This window comes from Polychytrium aggregatum (genome assembly GCF_025602895.1).
Source record: "Polychytrium aggregatum strain JEL109 chromosome Unknown BJ171scaffold_4, whole genome shotgun sequence".
Classification (NCBI taxonomy): Eukaryota; Fungi; Chytridiomycota; class Chytridiomycetes; order Polychytriales; genus Polychytrium; species Polychytrium aggregatum.
Genome location: NW_026516206.1, coordinates 337,459 through 350,570, shown reverse-complemented (window position 1 = coordinate 350,570; position 13,112 = coordinate 337,459). Strand labels below are relative to the sequence as shown.

The following is a 13,112-nucleotide window of genomic DNA, read 5'->3' as shown; positions in this document are numbered from 1 at the left end:
GAGCCGCACCAGCACCAGCGGTGCCTTCGGGCTGCCTGCTACCCGCGAGCCCACCATGGAAATCATCCCTGTCTTCCGCACCATCTCCGTCGAGATCAAGAACCCTGCCAAGAAGAAGGCCCAGGCCGCCAAGGGCAGCAAGGACTGGAAGAAGGAGGACAGCCACTCGATCCCTCTCCCGGACTTGTATGTCCGTCTCGGAGCCCGTCCTCCCCAGGACGGCGGCCTCCTGAGCGCCGTCGCTGCCCAGAAGCTCAAGTTCGAGGGCCCCAACACCATTACTCCCGTCCGTGAGAACCAGGTCCTCAAGCTCCTCAGCTTCTTCTTTGGTGGCTTTTGCTTCCTCATGTGGTGTGCCGCCTTTATCATCTTCCTTTCCTACTGGCCCCTCCCTCAGCTCGACAACCAGGCCCCGAGTGTTTACAACCTCGCCCTGGTCATCCTTCTCTTGGTCGTCATCCTTTTCCAAGGTGTCTTCTACGCCTGGCAAGACTTTTCGTCCAACTCGGTCATGAAGAAGATCCACAACCTCCTCGCCCAGGACGCCACTGTCATTCGTGATGGCAAGTCCGTTGTCATCCCCTCCGGCCAAGTCGTTCCCGGCGATATCATCGAGCTCAAGCTCGGCGCCAAGGTTCCCGCCGACTGTCGTATCATCGAGTGCTCGGGCGATCTGTCCTTTGATCGCTCCATCCTCACCGGCGAGGCCATTGCCGTCAGAGGCAACACTTCGTGCACTGACCCTTCCTTCACCGAAACCCGCAACGTTGCTTTCATGGGCACCTCCGTTGTCAATGGCAGCGGCAAGGCCGTCGTTGTCTTCACCGGCGACAACACCATGATGGGCCAGATTGCCACCCTTACTGCCAAGAAGAAGGTCGAGAAAACCCTCCTTCAGAAGGAAGTCATGTACTTTGTCGCCTTTGTCGCCACGGTTGCCTTTAGTTGCGGTGCCATCTGCATGCTTGTCTGGGCCTTTGTGCTGGATAAGCAGCCCCAGCCCCAGTTTGATTTGATCGGCATGCTCGGCAACCTCTGCGGTATCATTGTCGCCTTCGTCCCTGAGGGTCTTCCCATCTGCATGTCCGTCACCCTCGGCGTCATTGCCCGCAGAATGGCCAAGCAGGTATGTCTCTGGCTTCGCGACGCGCTCCCCAGCATTCCCACAAGTGGTGCTCGCCATGCACTTGGCTCGGCCCGATCTCTCTGCCATGCCATCTCTGTATACATGCACGCTGCCGTGTTTCTATGCAGACGCTGGCTGATTGTACAACTAACGCTGTCCCCAATCGGCCACCACAGAACGTCCTCGTCAAGCACCTGACCACCATCGAGACCCTCGGCGCCGTCTCCGTCATCTGCACCGACAAGACCGGCACTCTGACCCAGAACAAGATGACCGTCACCACCGTCAGCATCTGCGGCGACTCGACCACCAAGCCCTCCAACAACATCACCAGCCTCCTGCACCACGTTATTGCCCAGTGCTGCGATGCCAAGTTCCAGGATCCCGACACCGTTGAGCTGAGCAAGCGCCTGGCCTCGGGCGATGCCACCGATGTTGCTGTTCTCAAGTATGCCGAGGGCCTCGGCTCTGTTACCAACATCCGCGGTGCCTTCAAGAAGATCTTTGCCATTCCCTTCAACAGCCGCAACAAGTGGATGCTGACCATCCAGGACTTTGAAGAGTCGCCCATCCCCGAGCTCGCCGGCACCACCCTGTTCATCAAGGGCGCCCCCGACATCCTCTTTGCCAACGTCACCAAGGCCCTGACCCCCGACGGCAAAGTCGTTCCCTTTGCCGACGTCCGCCAGCTCATCCAGTCTGCTCAGCTCGACTGGGCCAGCCAGGGCAAGCGTGTCATTGCCGTCGCCTACAAGAACATCGATGCCCAGAAGCTGCAGGCTGCCGCCCAGGTCCAGGACGGCCTCGAGCCCTTTGCCTATGACTCGATCAACGACCTCACCCTCGTTGGACTGCTCGGCATCGTCGACCCTCCCAGACCCGAGACTCGCGGTACTGTCGAGACCTGCCGCAAGGCACACATCCGTGTGGCCATGGTGACTGGCGACTTTTCGTCCACTGCTGTTGCCATTGCCCGCGATGTTGGCATCATCACTGCCCTCAAGGTCGACACCGTGGCCAGCCTCCCCAACGCCGTCAACCGAGTCAAGAAGGTCGAAAAGCCCCAGAAGAAGTCCATCTTCAGTATCTTCTCGCGCTCCAAGCCTACTGCCACTCCCGTCGGCGAAGAAAAGACCAAGGCCGAGAAGAAGATCACCTACCTGCGCCCCAACATCGAAGAAATCGAAGAGGACGGCCGTGCCATCGTCATCTCTGGGTCTGAACTCGGCGGCCTGACCGACAGCGACTGGGACAAGATCTGCAGCTACCAGGAGCTTGTCTTTGCCCGTACCTCTCCCGAACAGAAGCTGCAGATCGTCGAGGAGTTCAAGAAGCGCGAGGAGATTGTTGCTGTCACCGGCGACGGTGTCAACGACTCGCCTGCTCTCAAGGCCGCCAATGTCGGTGTTGCCATGGGCGGCGGCTCCGAAGTCGCCATGGAGTCTGCCTCGCTGGTCCTGATCGACAACAACTTCTCTTCGCTCATCTCGGGCATCGAGAGTGGCCGTCTGTGCTTCGACAACGTCAAGAAGGTCATCATGTACCTGATTCCGTGCGGTACCTGGTCCGAGCTGTGGCCCGTGCTCTTTGCCATCTTCCTCGGCATCCCCCTTCCCCTCAACGCTGCCCTCGATCTTGTCATCTGCTGCATCACCGACGTCTTCCCCTCTGTGGCCTTGATCTATGAGTCTCCGGAGCGCCACGTCATGACCCGCCCGCCCCGCAACCCCAAGACCGAGAAGCTCGTCAACGTCCAGATGTTCGGCCACGTCTACCTGTTTATCGGCTTGATGCAGGCCATCTTTGCCCACATCATGTTCTCGACCTACATGACCGAGTCCGTTGGCGTCGGCTTCAAGGACTACCTTCTGCAGTACGGCAACCTCGTCAACGATCCGATTGTGTTCCCCAACGGCGTGACCATCTCGCAGGCCAACTTCCAGACGGCCCTCAATTCGGGCAACTCGGTGTACTTTGTCTCGCTGGTGATCATGCAGGTGTTTGGCAACATGTATGCCTCGCGCACCCGCTTCAACTCGATCCTGCAGCAGAACCCCTTCTGGGGCCCGACCCGCAACCTGTACCTGCTCGTGGCCACGGTCTGCTCGCTGGCCTTTGCCGCCCTCTTCGTCTACACCCCTGTCTTCAACAACCTGTTCATGTGCGGCCCCATCCCTCTCAAGTACTGGTTCATGCCCCTGGGCTTTGGCCTGATCATCATCATCATGGACGAGCTCCGCAAGCTCGCCGTGCGCACCTACGGTCCCAAGTCGCTCATTGCCAGAATCTCCTGGTAGAGCGTATCTCTCGGGCCGCTGTTCATATATTCATATCGCGTCTGGTTCTTGCGTTTCCTGCTGGTCCCGTCGCTCTGTCATCTATTGAATCATATGCCCCTCCCTTTCCGGCCTGCTCAGGCCATTGTCGTCTCTCTCGCCCTCTCAACCCATTTGCTCTCCAACAATGTTTCAAACTTTCATGAATTCGCCACAATGTGCTTCATATACAATCCAAATACAAAAAAATGCGACGCCCCTCGTTGAGGGAGGCAGTGTCAATGTATTTCGTTGCTCCAGGACAAGTGAGCTGTGGGCGAGTGCGGTGTACCTGGTTGTCGGAACGCTTCCGGATGCGATTAGCTTCGCCATTGGTCGCTGGGATATCCCATCGTCCCGGCTGGTGGTCGCATTCGCTTCATTTGAGTGTTGGCTGTTGTTGGTCGATTCTGCGATGATTGGCCCAGAGCCAGGACGATTCCGTCACGTCCCTCCCCAAAATAGCTGCCCCTCGCTCCGTTGGCTTCCTCGGATTGGAAATAGCAACATGGCCTTGCCGGTGCTGTGTCGGCTGGTGCTGGACCCGAAATAGACCACCGTCGCGGCTCGCTCAAGGACCAAGACGTGAGTGGTTCCTGCGACAAATATGCCGCCGTGCTATAAAGGCCCTCGCGGTCCCGCAGGTCGCACGCTTTCCATGAGCCCGACTCGCTTCATCCACGACCATCCAGCCCCGCAGCTCCGGACCACGGCCGCCTCTGCAGCGACGCCGCCTTCTCCCACTGGCATCTGGACATCCCCCTCCTCAGCCCGTCTCTGTCCATGTCTTCCAAGTTTGCCTCGGTGGTGCTCTTTACCGTCGGCACATTGGCGCTCTCGAGAAACCAGCGCACCAAGGCGTTTCTGACGTTCCTCAAATCGGCCCGGCTGGGCTGCGTCGATGCTTACGGTGCCCTCGGCTTCCTCTTTGAGTTTGGCCTGACTTCCGATAAACACCCGACTGCCGCTCCCGACCACAAAACCGCCGCCAGGTATGGACTGTTTGCCCGGAATCCGGTAGACACAGTTGGATTGCTTTCCTGGTTGTGTGGGGATGTCGACATCTCAGTACATGCATGAAGTCAAAGCTCGACGTTGACTGCCTTCGCCTGTGCCTGACTCTATCCTCGCTCTTCACCTGCCCTTCTGGATGTGCCTGTCCACTGCGGCATCTTTGTGGGAATCGACGCTCAACCGATCCGTCCTGCCAACCTTCCACCAACCATTCTACCGGCATCGCCCGCCTTTAGTCTGTACGAATATGCCGCCCAGCACGGCTGCAGCATGGCCCAGGCTCGATTGGCTTTCCTCAAAGCCCACGGACGCCCCAACGTCAAGATTGACCAGCAGGCCGCCATGCACTGGAAGACCCAGGCCAACCGCCCCAACCGACAGTCGATTGCGTGGCTCAGATATCTCGCTCGTGCCGGTCTTGCGCACGCCCAGTTCTGCCTGGCCATCTGCTGCTACAACGGCATCGGCACCCCCGAGAACAACTCCAAGGCATTCAAGTGGGCTCAGCTCGCAGCAAACAGCGGCCAGCCTGGCGCACAGAACCTGCTCGGCAACATGTACATCGAGGGCTCGGGTGTCTCCCAGGACTCCAACCTGGGCTATTACTGGTACCAGCGGTCGGGCGAGCAGGGCGAGCCCTCGGCCATCTACAACATGGGCACACTCTACGAGCGAGGCGTGGTCGTGGAGCAGAGCCTCAGCAGGGCTTTTGATTACTACCTCCGAGCGGCCATCCTCGGCAGCGTCAACGCTCAGAACGTGCTCGGCATCTTCTACGAGCAGGGCACTGGCGTCGCTGTCGATGGCAACCAGGCGGCTGCGTTCTACACCAAGGCGGCGCTGAACGGCCATCCCCACGGCCAATACAACCTGGCCCGATGCTTCCACGACGGGTTTGGAGTCAGCAAGAACAACCAAGAAACCGTGCGCTGCCTGGAGCAGGCTGCGAGCCAGAACCACCTCATGTCGGTGCTGTCGCTTGGCATCTGTTTCGAATACGGCATTGGCACAGACAAGAGTATCGATCGGGCATTTCAATGCTACTTCCAGGCAGCGACGCACAAGGACGGGCCCTATAGCCGCATGGCAAAGCGTCGGCTCAAGCCCCATTATGCCTTCTCTGTCCTCCGGGCTGCTCGGGCGCTGCTGTTGGGCTCGAAGCGCGATCCAACACTGCCTTCGACACGGCTGACGGTCGCCGATCTGCCTCCCGAGATCCAGGAGCGCATCATCTCCTTCCTTGCTCCAGAAAGCATCCTGAGTATGCAGGAGCGCCGGACGCTCTTGGCGGTGGCCACGAACCGGGCGACCCTGCACAACGAGACCCGATTCGAGCCCAGCAACATCCGCCAGTCACCGCTGTCGGGCAGCCTCGAGTACACCCTGACGATGCGGAGCGGCACCCTGACACAGGACCACATCTATCAGCAACTCAAGTTCCGGCCGATCAAGCTGATGTGCAACTGCGAGGGCGGTTGCCAGTTTATTCGACATATCATGACGGCGATGGAGTAGCTTGCCACCTGTGCCCGTGCATGGCAATGCCCCCAGAATGAACCGAGGCGCCCTGTTCTCCCTTTCTGTATCATGAATATACTCATGCTTCGTTCCGACGGCGCTCCCTCGTTGCTGCTCCTCCCAGCCCAGAGGCAATTCCGATCGGCTGCTCGGTTGTGGACAATGCGCCAGCCACACAAGCCACGCAGATCACGTGTGCGATCGCCTGCCACAATCCCAGCCCGGTCAGGTGCTCCATATTTTTTTTTGGGCTCCGCGGTCCTTCGCTGCTGCTGCTGCTGCTGCTGCTGCTGCGTCGCGCACGTCCAGACCCAATCCCGCACAACCCCGCACTGAGCGCCGCCGTCGACGATGAAGTTGGATTTCAAGGTACAGCGGCGATGCCCCTTGTCGACTCGCCCGAGTCATCCGTACTGGCGGGCTGCATTCGAAAATCTGTTCACGGCTATTGATCTGCGGAAACGCAAAACATCCACTCGCTCTCCCCTCTCTGACGCTGGTGACGTCGCCCAATGCCTTCTGCAATATTTCCAGTTCTCGAACCTGTGCGGAACCGTATACAAGCAGGGAAATGTCCTGTTCACCCCCGACGGAAACTCGATCGTGAGCCCTGTCGGAAACAGGGTCACTGTATTCGATCTCGTCAAGTAAGGACTCATGTCAACCGACGCTGCCGTCGATATTGCGTGGTCACCAAGTCGGACGATCAAAGATGGGGGCAGATAAGCCGCACCGGCGAGATGCGAGCAATCATCGAGCCGGAGTTAACAAGACCAAGACAGGACCAGCCAGGGACTGGATCAACATCAGCGGAGATAGATCTGTATAGAATGACACAGGCGACACATGCTTTGGATTGTCCGGCAGACCAACGGAGGATGCCAGTACAGGACAACATGCGACGCGAGAAGGGCTCCATGCAGCTTGTCCCAATTCCAGACCCGCACGGGATAACTCCACTCTGAGAAGCAGGATATTGAGCTCGCAATGCGACTGCCGTTTGAATTGGATTCGAAATTCAGCTCGTTCTTTGTGTATTCCCAATGGTACAGCGAGTCCTGTTTGCGCACCGCACTTTGACTAACGCCATATTCATGGTCAACCGTCCCATGCTCAGCAACAAATCTGTTACCCTCCCTTTCGAGAACCGCAAAAACATCGCACGGATGGCTTTGTCTCCGAACGGGTCGCTTTTGATCACAGTCGACGAAGGTCAGGCTCTGTCCATGACGATGCACGCGCGCTGGCCAGCTGGCATCCAGCATCGGATGGGATGTCGGAAAGCGGCAGTGCTGTTGCTAACCTTGCGGTGATCAATACCACTGTGAACTTGTTTTCCTATATGGTCGCTGCAGACGGCCGGGCTCTCCTTGTCAACTTCCAGCGACATATTGTTCTGCATCATCACACCTTCAAGGAGCCTGTTCGTGATATCCAGTTCTCCCCGAACGGCCGCTACCTCGCCGTGACCTTTGGCCGCCTTGTTCAAGTGTGGAAGACCCCTGGGTTCACATTCGAGTTCTCTCCCTTTGTCCTGCACCGTACCTACGGCGGACACTACGACGACGTGACGCGGATCTCGTGGAGTGCCGACTCGCTGTACTTTGTCTCGGGTGGAAAGGACATGATTGTGCGCATCCACTCTCTCGACCCGACCGAGGGCTTTGAGCCGTGCTCGCTGGCCAGCCATCGCGATGTCATCGTCGGCGCCTGGTTCAGTCAAAGCCAGGACGCCGTCTTCTCGGTCGATCGTGGCGGCGCCTTGATCGAGTGGAGACGCCAACCCACCGACCAGAGCAATCAAGATAGCGACAGCGACGACGGCAATGTTGGCGATCGCAAGCGAGTCAAGGCCGCCAAGGGACAGGGCCACAAGGCTGCGCCCAAGCCCGAAACCAAGTGGAAGATTGCAAACAAGCGCTATTTCGACATGAAAGCCAAAGTCGTCGGCGTGGCCTTCCATGCAGCCTCCAACCTGCTGGTCGCTGGGTTCTCGACGGGTATCTTTGGTATATGGGAGCTCCCTGACTTTAACAACATTCACACGCTCAGGTTGGTGACTGCTTGATTGGTGTAGCCTGCCATCCACTCACTCCAACGGCGTTTTCGTACTTACGACCGGGCATCTATCACTTGCCTCGATCTACAGTATTTCGCAAAAGAAGATTGACACCGTCGCAATCAACGCTACCGGAGAGTGGCTGGCCTTTGGCGCCTCAAAGCTTGGCCAACTTCTCGTGTGGGAATGGCAGTCCGAGTCATACGTCCTGAAGCAGCAGGGCCACCAGTACGACATGAACTGCCTGGCCTATTCCCAGGACGGCCAGTACGTTGTCACCGGCGGCGACGACGGGAAGGTCAAGCTGTGGAACGTGCAAACCGGATTCTGCTTCGTCACCTTCACGGAGCACACCGCCAGTGTCAACTCGGTCGAGTTTGCCAAGCAAGGACAAGTGATTTTCTCGGCCTCACTCGACGGAACCATCCGTGCGTTTGATTTGGTGCGCTACCGCAACTTCCGGACGTTCACGTCGCCGACGCCGGTTCAGTTTGGCTGCCTTACGGTCGATCCCAGTGGCGAAATCGTCTGCGGCGGCAGCATCGACACCTTTGAGATCTACGTGTGGTCGGTGCAGACAGGAAAGCTGCTGGACATTTACTCTGGTCACAAGGGTCCGATTTCGTGCATGACGTTCTCGCCCACCGACGGCATTCTCGCCACCGGATCCTGGGACAAGACGGTCCGCGTCTGGGATGTCTTTGGCAGAGACATTTCCCCCGAGTCCTACGATCACCAATCCGAGGTTTTGGCGGTCGCGTACCGGCCTGACGGCAAGGAGGTTGCTGCGACGACCCTCGACGGCCAGATCAGCTTCTGGGAGGTCGAGAACGCCAAGCTCAAGTACACGATCGAGGGTCGCAAGGACATCAGCGGCGGGCGCAAGACCGCCGACCGCACGACGGCGGCCAACTCGTCATCGGGCAAGAGCTTCACCTCTGTCTGCTACACCTCGGACGGCCAGGGAATCATTGCCGGCGGCAACTCCAAGTACGTTTGCATCTACGACATCTCCAGCAAGATCCTGCTGAAGCGCTTCCAGATCTCCAGCAACCTCTCGCTCGATGGCATGCACGAGAAGCTCAACAGCAAGAACATGACCGAGGCCGGCCCCAGGGATCTCATCGACACCACGGCCGATCTGAGCGACCCCGAGGATCGGCTGGCCCAAACCCTGCCTGGAGCAAAGCGCGGCGACCTCAGTCTGCGAACAGTGCGTCCCGAGGCGCGAACAAAGTGTGTGCGCTTCTCGCCGACGGGACGCAGCTGGGCAGCAGCCTCGACCGAGGGCCTGCTGGTCTATTCGTTGGACGACCAGCTGATCTTTGATCCGTTCGATCTCGAGATCGACATCACTGCCACCACGGTGCTGGAGGCGCTTGCAATGCAGGACTATCTCCGATCGCTGGTCATGGCCTTCCGCCTGGGCGAGGCCAAGATTGTCCGGCAGGTGTACGAGACCATTCCGCCAAGCGATGTCCTGCTCGTGAGCCGCAACCTGCCGAGCAAGTACCTCGGAAAGTTTGTAAAGTTCCTGGTCGGACACATGGAGGAGAATCCACGTATCGAGTTCCATCTCTCGTGGATCGTCGCTCTGCTCAAGTACCACGGACGGTTCCTCAAGGAGCACTCGAACGAATTTTCGAGCGCACTGCGAGGGATGCAGAAGGTGATATCCAAAGAGTCCGAGGACCTCAGCAAAGTGTAAGTGATTGCAGGGCGGCATGGAGGAGGAGGAGAAGGAGGAGGAGGAGGAGAAGTGGAAGGGGGAGGAGGTCAGGTGCAATCTCGGCTCCATTCGGTGGTGGGCTTCTCACACATCCGTGACGGACTGAATTACTGGTGACTGACCAACGGGCCGCACATTTGGTCCCATTTAACGATCAGATGCAACGACAACACCTACACGCTACAATATCTCACCACCAAGGCAATCCAGGCTGGAGACGAGAACCTGGCGCCCCTCGAGTCGATGGAGTTGGACGAAGTCGGCATGGACGACATTGGGCTGTAAGGGGCACCTGACGACGCTGGGAACACATCCTGAACCCTCCCCCCGCGATCGGGAGATGAGTATCTCTGGGAAATGGTTGATAAAATAGAACCAAGAGGCATGCTTGCCCCGAGAGAGTCCATCAATAAGCGCCAGGGGGAATGGATGCTGCACTTGGGTGGATTCAATCAACTACTGCGATTTGTTCGTGCTCCTAATCCTGCGGAGGGCGTCTCTATCGCGATAGTACATCCATTATGCGGAAGTCGATTTTTCTTTCAATTCGTCTCTATTTGCCTGCCAGAGCACATGTGTGAAGCGGGGAATGGAGGCGGAAGCTCTATAGCTATGGACACGAATGCCCACGAACACAGCCGCGAGGCAGAGGTCCAGAGATGTATGGTCAAGAGCATTGGCATGCGGAGGCCAAGTGAGAAAAAAAAAAAAAAGAGTGGAAGGAAGGAGGAGGAGGAGGAAGCCAACGATAAAAGCGGATAAATAAAAAACCAGGGAGTGGAAGTAAATTGAGACGAATCGTCTGGAGCATCGTCAACAGTGGTCATCTCCCCTGGTCGGCCAGCTGCAGGAGAAGAGCCGTATTCGATAGACTCTGCTGGCTTTGTCTCTTCGCTGCGATCGAGGGACACAGGGATGTGTAGGCCAAATCAACAAATGTGTCGTAGTCAAAGATCCGATCCGTAGCAGGGAATGTACAGGCAATGTGCGCTAAGGCATAAGTAGGCGCAGGGATAGGGGGGGGGAAATGACGACGATAATGGGAGGGGCGAGCAAATGGCGATGGATGACGACGGTAATTGTGCTTCTGGTGATATGCGATCTGATGGTGACGGCTGTCGCGGTCGTGGGAGACGGATTTATGAACTTGCAGGTGGCATTAGCAGGAGGGGAGAGTGAGTGGGTCGGAGCTTACGAACTTGCGTGCTCGTTCTCGCTCCGCTCGGTGTGGCGACTGTGCAGCGACTCGGCCGACTGCCGAGCCGAGTTGAAGACGGAAAGCAGATCCTTTGGCACGTCCAACATGTGGTTCATCTTCTCGACCTTGGTGATGATGTATTCGTCCACCTCGGAGACGGCGGGGCTGCGGCTTGCGTCGCGGCTGGGCGAGGCCGAGGGAGGATCGATGTTGGGTCGGAAGGCGCTGCTGACGTTGCTCTGCGAGTGTTTCAGGAAGCCACGCCAGCTCTTGGGCACCATCGGGATGCGGTCGTCGATGTGGATGCCCTGGCTCTCGAGCTGCGAGATCTTGTCGGGGTTGTTGGTGAGGAGACGGAGCGAGGTGATGCTGAGATCCTTGAGGATGGCAGCGGCGATCTCGTAAGACCGGGCATCGACAGGGTGGCCCAGCAGGACGTTGGCCGTCAGGGTGTCGTGTCCTTGATCAATCAGGTTGTATGCCCTGTCGGAGGAAGCGAAAGGTCGATGTCGGCGGGTCAGCCAGAGCGGGTGCTGAGCGAGAGCCCAGAGGCAGGGGCAAGCGGGATACGGAGAAAGATAGAAACGGATGCAGACGGGTGTAGACGACTCAGCAACCAAACGGGAAACAGTCAGATGGCCAAGTAACAGCCAGATGGCCAGGTATAGCCGGACACACTCACTTGAGCTTTTCCTTCAGGCCAATGCCTCTGCCTTCCTGCTTGAGATAGATGATCACGCCCGATCCCTCTTTGTTGATCAGCGACATGGCATCGGCGAGCTGTTCAGCTGGAGACCACCAGCCATTGCCGAGAGAGAATGGGACCCAAGTGCGTCGTGGAGGGAAGATTGGAAGCAAGAAACAGAGAGGGCACGGCGTTGGAACGTGGCGATTGGATTTGTCGTGCCAGAGCCATTAGGACCGCCAACCATGATGCCAACAAAAGTCGATGCGGAGTCATGTAGAGGGATGAGAAATGATGTTTAGATGCCAGAACGGGAGCCACAGGCGAGTCAGATTGCCGAGCTTGCTGTCCATGTGTCGGTTTCTTGGCTCTGGACGGCGAGACCGACCCGACCGACAAAGCGCAGGCAAGCGACGAGCCATCGTCAAGGTTGTGCTGCAACAACCCACGGAACGTCCCGGCGAACATGGAGACCAGAGAGGAACAAACCGTACCGCAGTCGCAGCGAGCCGATCCCAGGGTCTCGCCTGTGAAGCATGCCGAGTGAATGCGCGTGAGGGTTGGAGGATGATCGTGGTGGTGGATGTGGCCGTTGGTGCCGTTGGTGCCGTTGATGCCGTTCAGTGTTGGTTCGGTCAGGCTGGTGGGTGGATTCGGAGCAGCGCCTCGCCGGATGCGATCCTCCGGCGAGTCTTCGCCAGGATGGACGGCCTCGAGGGAGGTCGAGACAATGTCGTCGCCATAGACGATGGCCAGATGCTCCTCCGAGTCTTGGTTGTTGGAGTAGAGGAAGAGCCAGCAGGTGCCGCGATGGTCAAAGGTGGGAATCCGGGCCTTGACGAGACAGTCGACCTTGACCTGGACGTCGGATCGGGTCGGCATGGTTTGCATCGGGACGGGAGAGCGGGGAGGACGAGTGCGATTGATGGATCTGGGAATATCCAAGCGACAGCAGGTTGGCCAGGACGATGGCCAGGACGATGGCCAGGACGATGGTCAGAGGAGAGCAAAGGTTGCAGAGCGCAATGCGGATACAGCAACGGAGTGAGCGAGTGAGCGATCGGGGCGCCAGACGATCGACAGCAATGGAAGCAGTCGGAAACGATCCTGCGGACGGACAGGTGCCCACAGTGATATATTTATACAATTTATACATCCGAGGCGCAGGCGCCGAGACACTCACTTGCGGGGAGGAGAAGGGGGGGATCGGGGTGGCAATCGCAGGCCGGCTCGTCGTTGATGAGAAATGCGCAGACCAAACGGATCTGTGACCAGAACGGGGCGTGACCCAAGGACGGGCGTTTTTGCACTTTTTCTTTGGCCCAGAGGCGATTGGGATCCGGCAAATGGCCTGCCAAATCGGGCAGGCGATGAGCCAATGGGATTTGTCAGCCCGTGATTGCCAGCTCCGACAAGGCCAGGGCCGGCTGGGGATGGGTGCGGCGTGTTGGCTTTGCCGATGGCGGGA

General features: G+C 58.2%; 4 protein-coding genes across 4 annotated transcripts; 3 read left to right on the top strand and 1 right to left on the bottom strand.

Moving 5' to 3' along the window:
* Positions 1-43: 43 nt before the first annotated feature.
* On the top strand, positions 44-3,688 carry BJ171DRAFT_489165 (uncharacterized protein; the record flags this gene model as incomplete). The annotated part of the gene is made up of 2 exons (XM_053109454.1): positions 44-1,126; positions 1,303-3,688. Coding segments are annotated over 2 exons (3,204 nt in total), but the record flags the coding sequence as incomplete, so codon positions are not given.
* Positions 3,689-3,867: 179 nt separating this feature from the next.
* On the top strand, positions 3,868-6,080 carry BJ171DRAFT_595659 (uncharacterized protein). Its single transcript, XM_053114617.1, has 2 exons — positions 3,868-4,433; positions 4,692-6,080. Exons 1-2 carry the CDS (start codon positions 4,225-4,227, stop codon positions 5,968-5,970), a joined length of 1,488 nt encoding a protein of 495 aa, XP_052970594.1. The 5' UTR covers positions 3,868-4,224; the 3' UTR covers positions 5,971-6,080.
* A 186-nt stretch (positions 6,081-6,266) lies between these two features.
* On the top strand, positions 6,267-10,223 carry BJ171DRAFT_208953 (quinon protein alcohol dehydrogenase-like superfamily). The gene is made up of 6 exons (XM_053106342.1): positions 6,267-6,342; positions 6,508-6,620; positions 7,091-7,185; positions 7,329-8,025; positions 8,123-9,736; positions 9,920-10,223. Exons 1-6 carry the CDS (start codon positions 6,325-6,327, stop codon positions 10,044-10,046), a joined length of 2,664 nt encoding a protein of 887 aa, XP_052970593.1. The 5' UTR covers positions 6,267-6,324; the 3' UTR covers positions 10,047-10,223.
* A 514-nt stretch (positions 10,224-10,737) lies between these two features.
* On the bottom strand, positions 10,738-12,912 carry BJ171DRAFT_208960 (GTP cyclohydrolase II-domain-containing protein). The gene is made up of 4 exons (XM_053106343.1): positions 12,828-12,912; positions 12,139-12,575; positions 11,642-11,747; positions 10,738-11,442 (listed from the first exon to the last, which is right to left on the bottom strand). Exons 2-4 carry the CDS (start codon positions 12,533-12,535, stop codon positions 10,953-10,955), a joined length of 993 nt encoding a protein of 330 aa, XP_052970592.1. The 5' UTR covers positions 12,536-12,575; positions 12,828-12,912; the 3' UTR covers positions 10,738-10,952.
* Positions 12,913-13,112: the final 200 nt, after the last annotated feature.

What these genes read in the sequence shown, in the direction of transcription:
- BJ171DRAFT_595659 (XM_053114617.1), top strand. Translation starts at nt 4,225, where the DNA reads ATGTCTTCCAAGTTTGCCTCGGTGGTGCTCTTTACCGTCGGCACATTG. An exon ending in GACCACAAAACCGCCGCCAG is followed by an intron (nt 4,434 to 4,691) that starts GTATGGACTGTT and finishes GCCCGCCTTTAG; the next exon opens with TCTGTACGAATATGCCGCCC.
- BJ171DRAFT_208953 (XM_053106342.1), top strand. An exon ending in ACTGTATTCGATCTCGTCAA is followed by an intron (nt 6,621 to 7,090) that starts GTAAGGACTCAT and finishes TCCCATGCTCAG; the next exon opens with CAACAAATCTGTTACCCTCC. An exon ending in AACAACATTCACACGCTCAG is followed by an intron (nt 8,026 to 8,122) that starts GTTGGTGACTGC and finishes CTCGATCTACAG; the next exon opens with TATTTCGCAAAAGAAGATTG.
- BJ171DRAFT_208960 (XM_053106343.1), bottom strand. Translation starts at nt 12,535, where the DNA reads ATGCAAACCATGCCGACCCGATCCGACGTCCAGGTCAAGGTCGACTGT. An exon ending in ATCGGCTCGCTGCGACTGCG is followed by an intron (nt 11,748 to 12,138) that starts GTACGGTTTGTT and finishes GGTGGTCTCCAG; the next exon opens with CTGAACAGCTCGCCGATGCC. An exon ending in GGCCTGAAGGAAAAGCTCAA is followed by an intron (nt 11,443 to 11,641) that starts GTGAGTGTGTCC and finishes TTCCTCCGACAG; the next exon opens with GGCATACAACCTGATTGATC.